Genomic DNA, 15,655 nt, shown 5'->3' with positions numbered 1-15,655 from the left:
TTTGAAAGTTTAGAAGTTTACTTCAAAATTAAACATATCACATAATGTTTATCTAGACAAAATTCATATACTGACCAAAGTTTAGGTTGAGTTCATACAATCCCGAAGTGTAGGTATATATAATTTTATAATGATATGTCAATAATGAATTGATTTTATAGTTTTCTTTTCTTTCTTTCTTTATCATTTTTGTAATTTCTTTTTCTTTTTCCAAATTTGTATAAGAGCTTCATTCAAAGAATCAATAACCATGGAGCAACAAGAAACTCTCAAAATTCATCATTTTTATACTTGATTCATCCAAAGAAACTGTACCAATTTGTAGGCTACGGTTATTTAACAACTGTAGCCTTCTCCCACAGACAGTTTCAAGGATACAAGTTCCAGGCCCCAATGCTCCCAATGTGTTCGACGTTTGTGATTCGGATGAGTTTTAGCTTGCTTTCTCCGATAGAATCCGGGTGAGCTCTGATCGAGCATTTTCAAGTGCATCCAACAAGTTCTCAGGTTTTCTTCCACCTGCCTGAGCAAAATTGGGCCTACCGCCCCCTCCCCCACCACATAACTTAGCTATAGATCCTATGAACTTTCCTGCCTGTACTCCCAGATCGACAACACTTGGTGTAAATGCTGCAACTAAACTCACTTTTCCTTCCCCAGGACAGGAACCTAGTACTATAGCTACTGGATCTTGAAGATTGTCCATCAAGAACTCAGCTGCACTTTTCAATGAATCTGCATCGGCATCATCCATGTATTCGACTAGTACCCTGTGAAATAGATTGTTATCTGTTTAGTTTAGATGGATTGTTCTCTTTTGTTGAGTTCATTGGAGGAATGTTGTTTTGGAAACGTCCAGAACTTTATGAAAAAATAAGGAAATACGAAGTTGAATGTTTAACTAAACAATGGGGCGATCTCAAGGGAATTGATGTTTAATGAAGTTTATGTTCATTTCATCACCTGATCTCTTTTGAAGTTCCAACCACAAATGCCTTGTTAGCAATGCTTGATGCTTTAGCGACTGCAGTTTTTTCACGCAAATTAGATATTTCATTTCTTGCCATCCGCAATTCCTCAAGAAGATTATCTACCCGGGTTGTAACATCCTCAGCTTTTACCTGCACCAGGAAAAAGTGAAGTTATCTTTCCAAAAGAATACAATCTATGCATCATTGCTCACCAGTCAAGTAAAGACTCAGTTATACTACGAAAATAGGTAATGATACTTATAATTCAAGAAGTTTTTCGAGTGGCGCATAACATAACCATGTAAGTGAGTTCATACCTTGAGCATGGTGCATAGCCGCTTCATATGGTAGTCTCTGGCGTTAACGTACTCGATGAAAGCATCACCAGCCACAGCCTCTATTCGCCTAACTCCAGATGCAATGCCTTGCTCTGAGATTATTTTAAAACCACGTATTTCTGAAGTGTTGAATACATGAGTCCCGCCACAAAGTTCCATTGATACACCAGGAACCTCAACAACACGTACCTAGAAAAGATTAAAACCTATCAGTACAAACATAGGGATGTCCTTCACAGTAACTTATGCACAGTTCAAACTCAATAATTGACGTACGTACGCAAATTTAAATCTTGCTTATAACATAACAGAGATCAATATTACGGAACACACTCCACGCAGTTCATCCAGATAAACATATACATATCAAACTTAGTAAACGCTGGTTTCTGGCTAACCACCATAAGATTCTGTGTTGTTTGAGGGAAGAATGAATAATTCCTTTCGGCAGAGAGTTAAATTTTTTTCTTAAAGCTTCAGCTCCTTTCCCCTAGAGATGAACTAAACTTAAATTAAAGTACAATATGGTCAAGCTAACTTTCTGGTAAATGATGTAAGCTAAATAGCGAAATGATCCAAACTAGCCCTTGACGGAAATGGTATGAAACTAACCTCTTCTCCATACTTCTCTCCGAACATAGCAATAGCCCCAGCTTTTTTGGCTTCAGTAAGAGCCATAACTTTAGTTTGAAGAAGCACTGCATCTCCAATCCAACCATTGATTAGTTCCTCAATTTTCACGATCTCAGCGTCAACAAGAGGTCGGTGGTAGTTGAAATCAAATCGAAGCCGGTCAAAGGCAACCAAGGAACCAGCTTGAGATGTTTCTTGGCCTATAATCCTCTTAAGTGCAGACTGTAGAAGATGCGTAGCAGTATGATGAACCTAGAAAAAAATACAAATCAAGTCAGGTGGGTTTCTCATAAAAGCTTGTTCCAAAAGATGAACAAACAAGATTTCTAAGTGATAATACAATGACCTGGCGTACTCTCTTTGGAAGCAAGCACATGAATTAAATGATTATAAATTTAGCAAAATAGAGTAAACTACTCGTTACAAAAACCTTTCATAAAGCTACCTTGGCTCCCTGCCTCAATTCTGCATCTACTGCTGCTTCCACTTCTCTTCCAACCTCTAGAATTCCCTGTTTGATGATACCCTTGTGAACAAATATGCTGCCAGCAGATTTTTGAACATCTTTTACCTCCACTACTACGTTCTGACTGTTTTCACCTTCTGAAATATAGATGAAACCATGGTCTCCTATCTGACCACCAGATTCTGCATAGAAAGGCGTCCTATTCAACAGAACTTCTACATCATTTCCTTCAGATACCTGTAAGACGGGATTACCATTCACAATAAGACTCTCCACGATTGCTTTAGCAGAGAGTGTATCATATCCAAGAAATTCTGTGTCAGAGATATTTTCCATTATATCTGCACCTTCTCCAACTTCAAGTTTAACAACATTATGTGCAGCCTGAGATTGCCGCCTCTGATTATCCATCTCAATATCAAAACCCTCCATATCAACAACTACACCACGCTCTTGAGCAACTTCTGTGCTAATCTCCACTGGGAAGCCATATGTATCATACAACAGAAATGCATCCTTGCCAGCCAAACAAGGAATCCTTCCACCGTCATTAGCACTAGCCAATGCATCAGCTAGCATTTCTTCCAGCAGCTTTTCTCCTCGCTCTAGTGTCTGTACAAACCTAAGTTCTTCCCTTTTCAGCTCCTCGAGAATGCGTCCTGCTCTACCTTTTACATCCTCGTCAATGTGGTTGCTTAATGCAATGACCTTTTCTGCAATAACTGGTGTAAATGCCCCATCAATATTGCCTCTTCCATCCCCCTTTATTCCAAGCAGCCTACCAGTACGAACAACTCTTCGGATAAGCCTGCGGACAATATATCCTCTGCCAATGTTGGATGGGACAACTCCATCGGATATCAGGTACACAACTGCACGCATATGGTCTCCAATGATCTAGAAGCAAAAACAAATAACTGAAGTAATGATATAATTGGAAAAGGAGTGGAACAACAGCCTAAATGTCAGTTTCTTTTAGGATACACATGCCTTAAGGTTTGTTTTTGATCGATTATCAGCAGTGTCATATGTCACATTTGCTAGTTCTGAGGCCTTCTGTATAATGGGGTAGATCAAGTCTGTCTCATAATTGTTCGGAACCTGCATGTAAATGGACATCAGAAAACGTTGAGAAAAGCATTTTAGCATACAATAATAGAGTTATTTGATATATTACTCAAGATCAGCGAGTTTTAAAACTATTTTTTCCAACAAAAATGAGAGAAAAAAATAGAAACTCCAATGAGTAATAGCTACAGTACTTTTTGGAGTATACGAGCCATGCGCTCTAAACCAAGCCCTGTATCTATATTCTTCTGTTTCAAAGGTTCAAGGGAACCATCATCCTTTTTGTTGTATTGCATGAAAACTAAATTGTAGAACTCCATAAACCTTGTGTCATCCCCCAAATCCTGTAAAATATATCAACTCTTCAACACGTAAGGAAACATGAAGAGCTACTATGAACTAGACAACGTGTTCACAACCTTTCACATAATCGACAAAGCAAAAGAAAAAACTACATACAACATCAGAATACCCCTTTTCAGGTTGGAAATCATAATAAATCTCAGAACATGGGCCACATGGGCCCGTGATGCCACTAGTCCAAAAGTTGTCATCCTCACCCATCCTCTTTATACGATCAATCGGAACACCTACCTGGAAGAAAATTAGTCAAGTATATTAAAGGTTTATAGATTTCATAACCTATATTTGTCTACATTCATATTTAAATAATTAAAAAAAGAACAATCAGATTATTGAATATTTTGAATACATATAGAATAATTGTGTCATCAAGGTATTCCAAGTACTAAGAAAATATGCAAAGCATTGTCTATGTGAAAAGAAGTTAAGTAGGTTACGTATGCTTCTGACATCACAAAGAACAGTTATATAGTACATTGTAAAAGTAATAACTTTAGACTGCAGGTGTATTCTGTACTTTTGAAGAATATAATGATATTATTTAATCAGGCTGAAGATACATATATATAAGTATATATAGGCAACTAAGAAACCCTAATCAAGGGAATCCAAAATTACAATAAAGGACGATTATACATAATTATAATATAAACACATTATAACAGCAGGAACAGGTAAGAGGAAAAGGATGTTTAGCTAAGAACTGAAGCATACAATCACAGAGACATAAGCTTCAAGAAAGAGGATAAAATACACTAAACATAACAAATTGAAAGACTTTGATTTTGCAACCTCGTCATGCCATATTGCAAAAGCTTCGTCATCTTCTTCATATATACTAATCCACAGTCTGTTGGCTGGCAACCCAAATCTGGAAGGGACAAAAAGAAACCAAGAGTAAGTTTATTATGTGAAATGTTCTCCGTCATCCAATGAAATCTAAAGCACTAAACTAAACGACATGCTTATCGATCACAATATATTAGTCCAGCTAACCTAGAAATGTTAGTAGCTAAATTGAGAAAGTTGTGATAATATTCCTATTCTAGAATTTTATGTTCAAGAAACTCCGTGCTTGCATGTAATCAGCAGTGGTAATAATATTTGTTTGATGAGAAATCTGGTCCTGCTTCAATTTGAACTGAGCTTGGACTTTTTTTACATTTTTTTGGAATCCACAAATATTGTGATAATTCATTCATACTCAACGGTTGTCAGCTCCCATGCCCACTTAATTGCTTCTTTCTTGAAGTAATCACCAAAACTGAAGTTTCCAAGCATCTCAAAGAACGTATGATGCCTAGCCGTTCTACCAACATTCTCCACATCATTTGTACGTAGGCACCTTTGTGAAGTTGCAGCACAAGGCACCAGTCTAGGTACCTAAAAGATGGTTATGATGAAAATGAAGTTGAAGTTTATAGAATTTAAACTAGCTCAAGATTAAACATAAACAATTGTTATTTCAGGAAGATAAACAACAAAATAATCTAATCCAACAAAAGAAAAGGAGTAAGAAAGAAAGAGACAAAATAATAACTTAGAAAGAGACAAAATAATAACTTTATAAAAGCTCAATAGATATAATAAAGGAAAGAATTTCCAGGATATAATCAAAGTTATATACTTTTACCCCAAGATAAATATTGTACACAACCTTGGTGCCTTATTTTGAAATTTATATGGTGAATAGTCTAAAAAAACCCTAATCTCTTATTTTACTATTAGGATCTAAATTATCTTTGCTCCTACAGTTCCTCTTCCAAGGCATCCAGATACTGATGGAAACAATGTAAGAAAGACATGAAACCATTTTCCAAAGGGTACAGGATGTGTACACAACCTATATAATTTTATTAAAATATATAGATCTTTTAAGTTATGATAGCATTTTAGATCAAACACGAAAGATAATATACTGTATAATATCTATGAGATATTAAAGAAATAAAATGTAAAAAAATACAATTTTTTATTTTTTAGAAAGAGAAAAACAAAACAAAAAAGAGAAGTGTTATAGTATATATCTAACTAAAAGAGTTCTTTAGTCTTTTGTCCTTTATTGTAACATACTAGTCTTTATATAAGGTTTCCATTGATGCCTATATATACTGAATTCTATTGATAGAATGAAGTAAAGGAGTTATTTTATATTTCGCTCTAACTACAACATGGTATCAGAGCCATCCAGGGTTTAGAACATTCGTCTATTTGTTTATTCTTTGACAGCTACATTTTGTTAGGGTTTAAGTTCGGGTCACAAAGTTCAAGTGGTCGTTTGTTGACACCACCACCTTTGAAGGAGCACCGCCGTTGTCCCCCTCTGTCTGAGTTCATCGCTCGCAGGAAGAAGTCGTGTGTGAGCTTCACACGCAGCCAGAATACACTGCCTCAAATCTTGGTTTCTGGTCAGTTTGTGCCTTCAGTTTCATTAAAATCCATGTGGGTATGACGATATTCGAAGAAAATTCACTTGGTTCTAGGGGTTGTGGCTGTTTTGTTCTATTTTATTGTCATTCTTTGCTCGTTTTGTGGCTGTTTTTTGCTCGTTTGGTCTGGTGTGGGTTGTTGGTGTCCTATGGCCGAACAAGATCCCATAGTGATCTCTAATTTGGTGCAATTGCGTCATCAATCTATCCATGGTTTGCCTACTAAATTTCAAGAGTACCAAAACTCGTTAAAAGCATCTTCTTCATAATTAGATGTCCCCCTATTACAACCATTGCTAATTCAGATTGTCATGCCCCCACCCAAAATGTCTTCCTCTTAAGTTTTAGGTGTGGTCGTGACTTGAGCAGCCTCACTGCTTCTAAGTGAAAATGCCAGAACGCCCGTGCTTAAACTCAACTTCTTAATAACATGCACGACGTTAACAAATAGTACACTTCAAACTTAAGAATAACTTAACAACTTTATTATCTTTAAACAACCTGATACATATACAAATAACACTTCTAAAGAAACTAAAACTAAAGCTTCAGGCTCTCAACACCTATCAACTTACCTTATCTTAGCAGCCTCCTAGCTCAGCTTACCTGAGGAAGGGAAACTTAAAACATAAGTCTAATGCTTAGTGAGTGATAATTTAGGAAACCTTTTGGGAATACAATAGCATACAATAAAAACATTCTCATTTTCAGAAATGTCTTAACGCGTCATCACACATTAAACAACACATGTCACATTAGCCTCTAATTATTTATGTCGCCTGGATATTGAACTTCCTCAACCCATAGACTACTATCTATGATGACTCATTTCACCATCAGTATCTCTGCAAACCGTCGCTCAATTCCAGTTGCTCTTGCGATAGACTTGAATACAGATCACTCAACGCATTCAGCCATCCTTCTACCAAACGGACCACTCAACACAAGGCAGCCTCTACTCTCATATGCACACGGTAGCTAGCTCTTGATAGAAATAAAGCTAATGGTTTACTCACATACAAGCATTACAAGCATTATAAGAAATCTATACTTTAACTCGTAAATATGCTTTTCAACAGTCATGCTTCTCATTAAAAAAATTCTAAATAAGATTACAACATGTAACATGCTATACAACATGACTTTAAATAGAAAGCTTAAGAAACTTTGCTCTTTCTTTAGAAGAGTCACTCACAAAACTAAACACTTCCTTCCCTTCTACTCCCTTCCTATCGCCTAACTTCACAATTTTCTCTTCTCGCTCGAACCTTCTTTTGACAGAACTTAAGCTCCGCACTTCTTCCATTAACATCGTTTTCAATACATTTAATTTGAATTGGAATTTTCTGCATCATAATTATCACAATAATTCTTGTGAAGAAACACCTACAAGAATTAGTCTTGGACCTTTTTTTTGTTTTTAAATGTATGTATAGCCAAAAATAGACCACACTTAGAATCGGGTGAAATTATAAATGTTCAAGTTGATTATGTAGTAATAAGAAATGATCAATCTGGTACTTTAATCTTTCCCACAGGAAAGTTCATCGAAATAGCTAGGTTACAAGATAATCCCCTGAGGGGTTATTTGTTTGAGAAGAAGTCAAGTCCTTTCGACGGGGTATTCTCCAACCTCTATCAAAACCGACTAGAAGCTAAGAAAAGAGGGGATGAACCCATGACATGGATTTACAAAGTTCTAATGAACTCCTTATACAGAAGATTTTGGATTAATCCAAAAAGTACAGTAATTGAAATCTGCAATCACAGGGAATACTTGGAATTGTTGAAGAAAGATAATTTTCAATCCGCAGAAAAGCTTACCGATTACTACTATGTTGTGAATAACAGTAGTAATAGTAGCTTAGTAGACGACCATAACTGGAAAGCTCCTAGGATGTCTCCAGTTCAATTGGCTGCCATTATAACAGCTTGTGCTCGTATCCACATGTATCCCCACATTTACCGACTTGACTGTTACTATACAGACATTGATTCAATTATTCTTGGAAGTCCTCTTCCTGATGATTTAGTCTCTCCTGTGGAAATTGGTAAATTTAAACTTGAGAACCATGTGAAGAAAGGCATTTTCTTAGCACCAAAAAGCTATACCTCATCTACCGAGGATTAAGATAAAGAGGATACAAAGATTATTAAACACAAGGGTCTTGCTAAGGACTTAAGGACATCCGAAGGTTTGAAAACCAATTTGAAGATCCATCTCTCACAAAGGAAATCCCAATTCGAGTCAATTTCCAACTAGATTGGAAAAAACTTTTCCTTTGAACCTACAAAGTTTATTTATACTAATCCTAAACCAAATTAGTCGTCCTTAAACTCATCCTCGCTTGTCAGCTCTTTCTTTGTGACTTACACGTGTTGGTTTAATACCGTGCTTAACTTTAACCGAACACGTAACTTGTTGACTAATCCAGATTAATGAGTCCTCTTAGATTTCCCAACTTTCTTTCCTTGTCGGACCTTTCCTTACTCAAAACTCAGTTTTCTTCCTCGCGTTGCCTAGTCAGAACGCATAACTACTTCTTCCTCGCATGGCATAGCTAGCACGCAGCCTTTCTTCAAAATACATAATAACTATACTTAGTGCTTACAACCTCCTTCTCAACCCTTTTACTCCAAAACGCGAGTTTGACACAGGTAACATGAATCATTGTCTCTTTTCCTCCTCTACACAATGGGTCATAGACTCCGGTGCTACTACTCATATGACAACTAATCCTAAATTATTTTTTACAATTTTGTCATCTACATCTATTACCAGTGTTACCTTAGCAGATGGATCAAAGTCTTCTGTTATTAGATCTGGCACTGTAAATCTCACCCCGAATCAAAGTTTTCTGTTATTAGATCTGGCACTTTAAATCTCACCCCATCTCTTTCTCTGTTATTTGTCCTACATTTACCTGAGTTTCCATTTAACTTGATCTCTATTAGTCAAGTCACTTGTGACCTTAATTGTTGCGTCTCATTCTATCTTGATTATTGCTTGTTTCAGGATCATGTAACAAAGAAGATTACTGGGAAAGGACATGAATCTAGAGGACTTTACAATTTTGATCACCAAGTATCAAAATCAACAATCGTTGCTTGTTCTAGAGTTGTTTCTTCTTTATGCCCATTGTCGTCATGGTCATCCATCTTGCTTTGTTCCCAATTTCATAACTTGTCTTCATTGAATTGTGACTCATGTCAATTTGCCAAATTTCATCGTCTTAGCTCCAGTTATAGAGTTGGCTCCAGTTATAGAGTTGATAAACAGGCAAATTTTTCCTTCGAGTTAGTTCATTATGATATTTGGGGTCTATGTCCAGTTGTTTCCAAAGTTGGATTTCGATACTTTGTTACATTTGTTGATGATCACTCTTGCATGACTTGGTTGTATTTTATGAAAAATCGTTCTGAGTTACTTTCTCATTTCTCCAATTTCCATGCTGAAATTCGAGCAAAGTTTGGGGTGTGCCTTAAAACCTTAAGAAGTGACAATACTGGTGAGTATTTTTCAAAAGCACTCAATTCGTACCTTTATACACATGCAATCATTCACCGGTCATCTTGTGCTGATACTCAATCCCAATATGGAATTGTGGAACGAAAGAATAGGCATTTTTTTGAAACTGCACAGACATAATCCTTCCAAAGCATTTTTGGGTTGATGCAATTTCCACAACCTGTTTTCTTATAAACTGAATGTCTTCATCTGTTCCTCAAGGTCAGATTCCTTAACATGTTCTCTTTCCAACAAAAGCATTGTTTTCTATTGAGCCTAAATATTTGGTTGTACTTGTTTTGTTCGAGATGTTCGTCCTAATTTAACAAAGTTAGACCCCAAGTCTTTGAAGTGCATTTTCTTAGGCTATTCTCGTGTTAAAAAAGGATACATATTGTTAGAATTTGTATATATAGAAAACTTACCATAAATATTTCTTTTCCTCTCGTCAACAACCTTAGGTGAATATTCTGTCCCAAAAGACTCTCTAGATTAGATACAAGACCAAGCGATGAGCTTTCCATTGCCCTTAGTAAAGGTAAATGTTCTTGCACTTATCCTATTACTTCTTTTGTATCTTACGACCAATTATCATCTCCGATATGTTCATTTGTTAAATCTCTTGATTCTTTCTAAATACCTAAGACTCTTCAAGAAGCTTTGTCTCATTCTGGATGGCGCAATACGATGACTAAGGCATTTGGGATTTAGTATCTCTTCCTGCAAGAAATAAGTCTATTTGATGCAAATGGGTGTTTGCAATTAAAGTTAATCTCGATCGATCAAAAGCTCATAAAAGCACGCCTTGTGGCCAAAGGTTATGCTTAGACATATGGGGTTGACTATTTTGATACATTTTCTCTTGTTGCTAAGCTTAATTCTATCAGGTTATTCATTTCTATGGTAGCATCACAAGATTAGTCTTTACATATGCTTTAAATTAAAAATGTCTTTCTCCACGATGATCTTCAAGAGGAAGTCTAGATGAAGCAACCATCTAGATTTGTTGCTCAAATGGGGGCTAATGAAGTGTGTCGCCTTCACAAATCCTTGTATGGGTTGAAGCAGAGTCCACGTGCATGATTTGGAAAATTTTGTAAAGTACTTGAGCAGTTTGGAATGAAGAAAAGCAAATCGAATCACTTGGTTTTCTACTAAAGGTCTACGAGTGGAATTATTCTACTTGTTGTATATGTTGATGATATTGTTATAACCGACAGTGATACATCGGGTATATTGTCTCTCAAATCTTTCTTCCAAAGTCAATGTCACACTAAAAATTTGGGAGTGTTGAAGTATATTTGGGCATTGAAGTAATGAGAAGCACGAAGGGTATTTTTATGTCACAAAGGAAATATGTGCTTTATTAGCTATTTGAGACAGGAAAATTGGGAGCCTAGCCATGCAGTACTTCGATGATGCCTGGTCTACAACTACTAAAAGATGGAGAACCATTTGAGGATTCTGAGATATAGAAGACTGGTTGGGAAGTTGAATTTCCTTACAGTAACACATCTAGAAATAGCTTATTTGACAAGCATTATGAGTCAGTTTATAACCTCACCCACATTGGAACATTAGGATGTAGTACAACAAATTTTATGTTACCTTAAGGTTGCACCTGAACGTGGGATCCTATATAAAGATCACGGTCACATGTATATTTAATGTTTTTCAGATGCTAATTGAACAAGATCAAAAGAAGACAAAAGATTGACTCCTGGGTATTATGTTTTTGTTGGAGGCAATTTGGTTTCATGGAAGAGTAAAAGGCAAAATGTAGTTTCACAATCAAGTGTTGAGTAAGAATACAAAGCAATGGCATAATCAGTGTGTGAAATAATGTGGTTACGTCAACTCTTGATTGAGTTGGGTTTTAATACTACAATTTCAACTAAGTTGTGGTGTAACAATCAAATTGCTCTCCATATTGCATCTAATCCAGTATTTCATGAGCTTACTAAACACATTGAAATTGTCATTTTGTTCGAGAAAAAATACAAGGTTTGGTGTCTACTTGATATGTGAAGACTGGAGAACAATAAGGAGATATCTTTACAAAACCTTTAAATGGAATTCAAATAGAGTACCTATGTAATAAGTTGGGCAAGATTAATATATATGCTCCAGGGAGTGTTATAGTATATGTGTAAGTGTAACTATAGGAGCTTATTAGTATTTTGTCCTTCATTGTAATTTACTAGTCTTTGTTTAGGGTTTCCATGTATGTCTATATATATTGAATTAATGAAATAAGGAAGTTATTTCATATTTCGCTCTAACTACACCAAGAAGAACAACAATAACAAGCTGGCAGTCAATATCTTGCAATCTAGTTTACAAATAAACTCTAAATCTAAAAGGAAAATATTTCTAAATAAGTTTACTCCTCATGTGCTCACTTTTCCCATTACATAAGAAACAAAGCAAGCTCTCAGAAACCAGCAATAACTCGTAAGCAACAGTAACATAAGAGTCTTCTGGTAACTATTCAAATTTCATGACAGTAAGATTGATCACTTTGGATTGGATTGGCTAACTGGGTTCAACATATGTGGATTGGTAACACAGTTTTTCCCGGATGGTTTAATTGAGCAATGAGAAAAAAGATTATTGAGGTGTAGAACAAAGAAATTCCAGCTGAGCCTTAAATCATGAAGCCTTCGAATGATAGCAAATTTAAGAGATGATGGTAATCAACAACAATAAGAGAATATCGCTGTTAATTGGCAATGAACTCCTTTTTTTAATTAAAAAAACCATCCAATTGGAAAAATGTTATTAGCAAACAAGGAAGGAAAGGCTCACCCAGGGCTAAGGTAGTTGCAGGAAAGCCTTCCCATTAGCACAAGGAGAAGGAAATCCAAAGCTTGGATCAATTGGCTGCGAAATTCCTAGCAAGTGTACAATCATTGTATCATAATAATGTTTGGCTTTGGTGTTATCTGGGTGAGAAGCAAGCTTTCATTAATACTAAGAGAAAACCAAACCAAAGAGATTACAAAAATCTTTCTTGATGGAGTAGACCGCCGAAGGAAGTACGAAAATTCTTAAGTAAGGTCTTACAGGAGGAGGGAAAAGTGCAAAGCATATTCCAGAAGTAACAAAATTCATTATCCAGCACCCTTACTATTGTTCCTCTCAGACATATCCCCTATAGAGTGATCTTAAGCACACTACACCTAGAGCCCAGGTTCTGTTGTTGAAAGAATGACCAATCCGTAACTGAATATTGCAGTCTTTCCTAATAAATGAACACCACACGGCACACCCTCACCAGAAAATCGAAGGTTGAATATTCCAGTCTTCTTTAATACATGTCATACCTTTCCAAGAAATACAGACTTGAATTGAAGCATTCCTGCAATTGTCAATAACACCGTGGGATCTTCAGGTACCAAAGAAGCACTGGGAAGAACTTTGTGTCCACGGGAAGCATAAAATTGAAGAAACCGTTGACGAATAGAATCCCCACTTACTGGGAGATCCTTAGACTTATCCTCCACTAATTCCTCATTCACTGGTTTCACAGATGCTGAAATAGTCAAATGCCAAAAGGTAAGGACTCTATGAAGGTTCTAAAACACAATCAATACATTTGCAATCCCAGATTAAAAATTTTAATCAAACCAACTAATATACTTTGTGTTTTGAGTTGTGTGCCTCGAGCTTCTTTCAGAAGAAAATATCTGTGACAGTGCCTGGTGGAAGGAAAAGAGGCAGGATTCCTTGTAATATAGCCTGTAATACCCCGAAAGCTGATATTCAGAACATAATAAGTCAGCCGGAAGAACATAAAAAATGAGTCAAGGATCCTAATAGAAGTATCATAGCATGTTGGGGCATATATATTTCAACATGGAAACAAAATTGTGATGGTGATTGAATTATGGAATCAGAAAATAACAATTTAAGAGAAGGGCAAGCAAGACCATCTTGTAAGAATATACAACAGTATGCTACGTTATTTCTTGGTGAATCCTTTAATCAAACGGATAAAAATTACATGGGCAGGAACTAATTTGAAAGAGAGCAGTGAAGACAATCAGAATCAAATTGTTTAAAGAAAACAAAAGATTTTTCATAACAAGAATCCAATAAACCAACCATTGGTTGGGTGGGTGGGAATATCATAGAAAACGGCACTAATTCCATTTCACTGATTTTCCTCAAATGGGTTCAAAGCATACGTCAAATTACTGCTGGAGCCGTAAATTAGAAAAGGGTAAAACAAAATTGGAGAAGTACCGGAAGAGAACATAAGTTTCCGTCTGGGTGGAGCAATGGAGGCATGTTTATGGCCAAACAAAGTAGAAGGTTGAAGTGAAGTAAGAGAAATGTGAGGAAAAGTAGAAGGCAGATGATTCGGGAGCTTCAAGTTGAACTCCATTGGAGAATCCTGGAACTTTATCCTATGAAAATTGAAGTGGAGTTTTATAGAGGTTGAGTTGAGAGTGAAGAGGAAGAAGATAAGTTTTGATTGAGAGGACCAAACATGTTGGAGCCTCCAACTCCAACCGAGGAGGCGGAATGGGAAGTGTGGGCACCATGACGCCACAAAATTGCTCTCCAAAAATCAATTTTTCTTTTGTTGGAAACTACCAAAAATTGACCAATTTTGACCCGAGAAGGTATTTGCAATTGATTTTTAGAAATTGAGATTTATGATAAAAAAAGCTATCAAAAGTTCCTTCCATCCAAATTTTCTTTTCCCATTTTGCTCTCCAAACAACCATACAAAAAAAGGTCAATGTTATAGCCTACGAAAAAATAACATAATTTAGAACGATATCAAAGGTTTCGAAAGTTCACATCTAACTACTGGCTTGTCTCATTTTAAGTGATATTAAAGTTTTTTACCCATAAAAGTTGAAAAAAATATGTCCGAGAGTCGGTTTCTATTTTCGTCCCAAAACGTGAAAAAATGATCAATGTTATAGCCTACAAAGAAAGAACCCAATTTAAAACGATGTCAAAGGTCTCGAAAGTTCACATCCTAACTACCAGATGGTCTCATTTTAAGTCATATTAAAGTTTTTTACCCATAAAAGCCGAAAAAAATATGTCCAAGAGTCGATTTCTATTTTCATCCCAAAACGTTGGAAAAAAATGTCAATGTTAACTTTAATATCACTCAAAAGGAGATCGCCTAGTAGTTAGATGTGAACTTTCGAGACGTTTGACATCGTTCTAAATTGGGTCCCAATAGAATATCTCCACCCTCTTTCATCTAAAGTTTTAGTTGCATCTTTCTTCGACTCCACTTTCTATTTTTCTATTTTGATCTCATCTTCTTCTAGTAGGCAAACCACAATCTCTATCATCTTCCATTTGAAGTTTAAACTTCATCTTCAACTTCATCATGCATTTTCAAGAAGAAGAATATAAACATTTGAAGCATGCAAACACTATCTTCATTTTCCATCTTCCATCTTTGATTTTCAAGTCTACAACCGGTAAAGCTTGGATGGAAGAACAAAAACGTTCACTCAAAATAAAAAGATACAAAAGTTATCTTCTTGGTCTGGAAATTTTAGTTGATTTTTTTAATTAATATTATTTATTTAATAAAATTGTATATGAAATTTATGAGATTTTATCTAAAAACACACTATCTTAGTATTTTATTAAAAATAAAATCAATTTTAAAAATATAAGTTAAGATCTAATACAACAACTAATTTAAATTTCTAAATTGTTAAGGGTTTAAATATTCTAACTTATTTTGAAATAAAAAAGATTGAGATTTAATTTTCAAATAATAATAATAAAAAGGTTGAGATCTTAATAAAAAAACTAATTTTAATTTTTAAATTCAAAATTCAAAATTTAAAAATAAATTAAGATCTACGTTATTTTGAAATAAAAAAGATGACAAA

General features: G+C 35.5%; 1 protein-coding gene across 4 annotated transcripts; it reads right to left on the bottom strand.

Annotated features, from left to right (window-relative positions):
• Positions 1-253: 253 nt before the first annotated feature.
• LOC101206513 (alanine--tRNA ligase, chloroplastic/mitochondrial) lies at positions 254-14,347 on the bottom strand. Of its 4 annotated transcripts, none has more exons than XM_004139904.3 (13): positions 14,025-14,347; positions 13,419-13,517; positions 13,103-13,311; positions 5,044-5,222; positions 4,632-4,710; positions 3,936-4,070; positions 3,671-3,820; positions 3,399-3,509; positions 2,388-3,305; positions 1,922-2,194; positions 1,289-1,498; positions 964-1,121; positions 254-770 (listed from the first exon to the last, which is right to left on the bottom strand). In XM_004139904.3, the coding sequence occupies exons 1-13, from the start codon at positions 14,164-14,166 to the stop codon at positions 434-436; spliced, it is 3,000 nt and encodes a 999-aa protein (XP_004139952.2). In that variant the 5' UTR covers positions 14,167-14,347; the 3' UTR covers positions 254-433. The 4 variants fall into 4 exon arrangements, with proteins under 4 accessions (XP_004139952.2, XP_011656934.1, XP_031742758.1 ...); XM_011658632.2 differs by having other exon boundaries at positions 13,419-13,534; positions 14,025-14,327; XM_031886898.1 differs by lacking the exons at positions 13,419-13,517; positions 14,025-14,347 and adding an exon at positions 6,844-6,874 and having other exon boundaries at positions 13,103-13,227.
• Positions 14,348-15,655: the final 1,308 nt, after the last annotated feature.

The sequence above is a fragment of the Cucumis sativus genome, chromosome 6 (assembly GCF_000004075.3).
Source record: "Cucumis sativus cultivar 9930 chromosome 6, Cucumber_9930_V3, whole genome shotgun sequence".
NCBI classification, from domain to species: Eukaryota; Viridiplantae; Streptophyta; class Magnoliopsida; order Cucurbitales; family Cucurbitaceae; genus Cucumis; species Cucumis sativus.
This window is presented reverse-complemented; position numbering and strand designations above follow the sequence as displayed.

Coding starts and splice junctions, on each gene's coding strand:
- LOC101206513 (XM_004139904.3), bottom strand. CDS start 14,166: ATGGAGTTCAACTTGAAGCTCCCGAATCATCTGCCTTCTACTTTTCCT. Junction 13,518..14,024: donor GAAACTTATGTTCTCTTCCG/GTACTTCTCCAA, acceptor GGGGTATTACAG/GCTATATTACAAGGAATCCT. Junction 13,312..13,418: donor CACACAACTCAAAACACAAA/GTATATTAGTTG, acceptor TGACTATTTCAG/CATCTGTGAAACCAGTGAAT.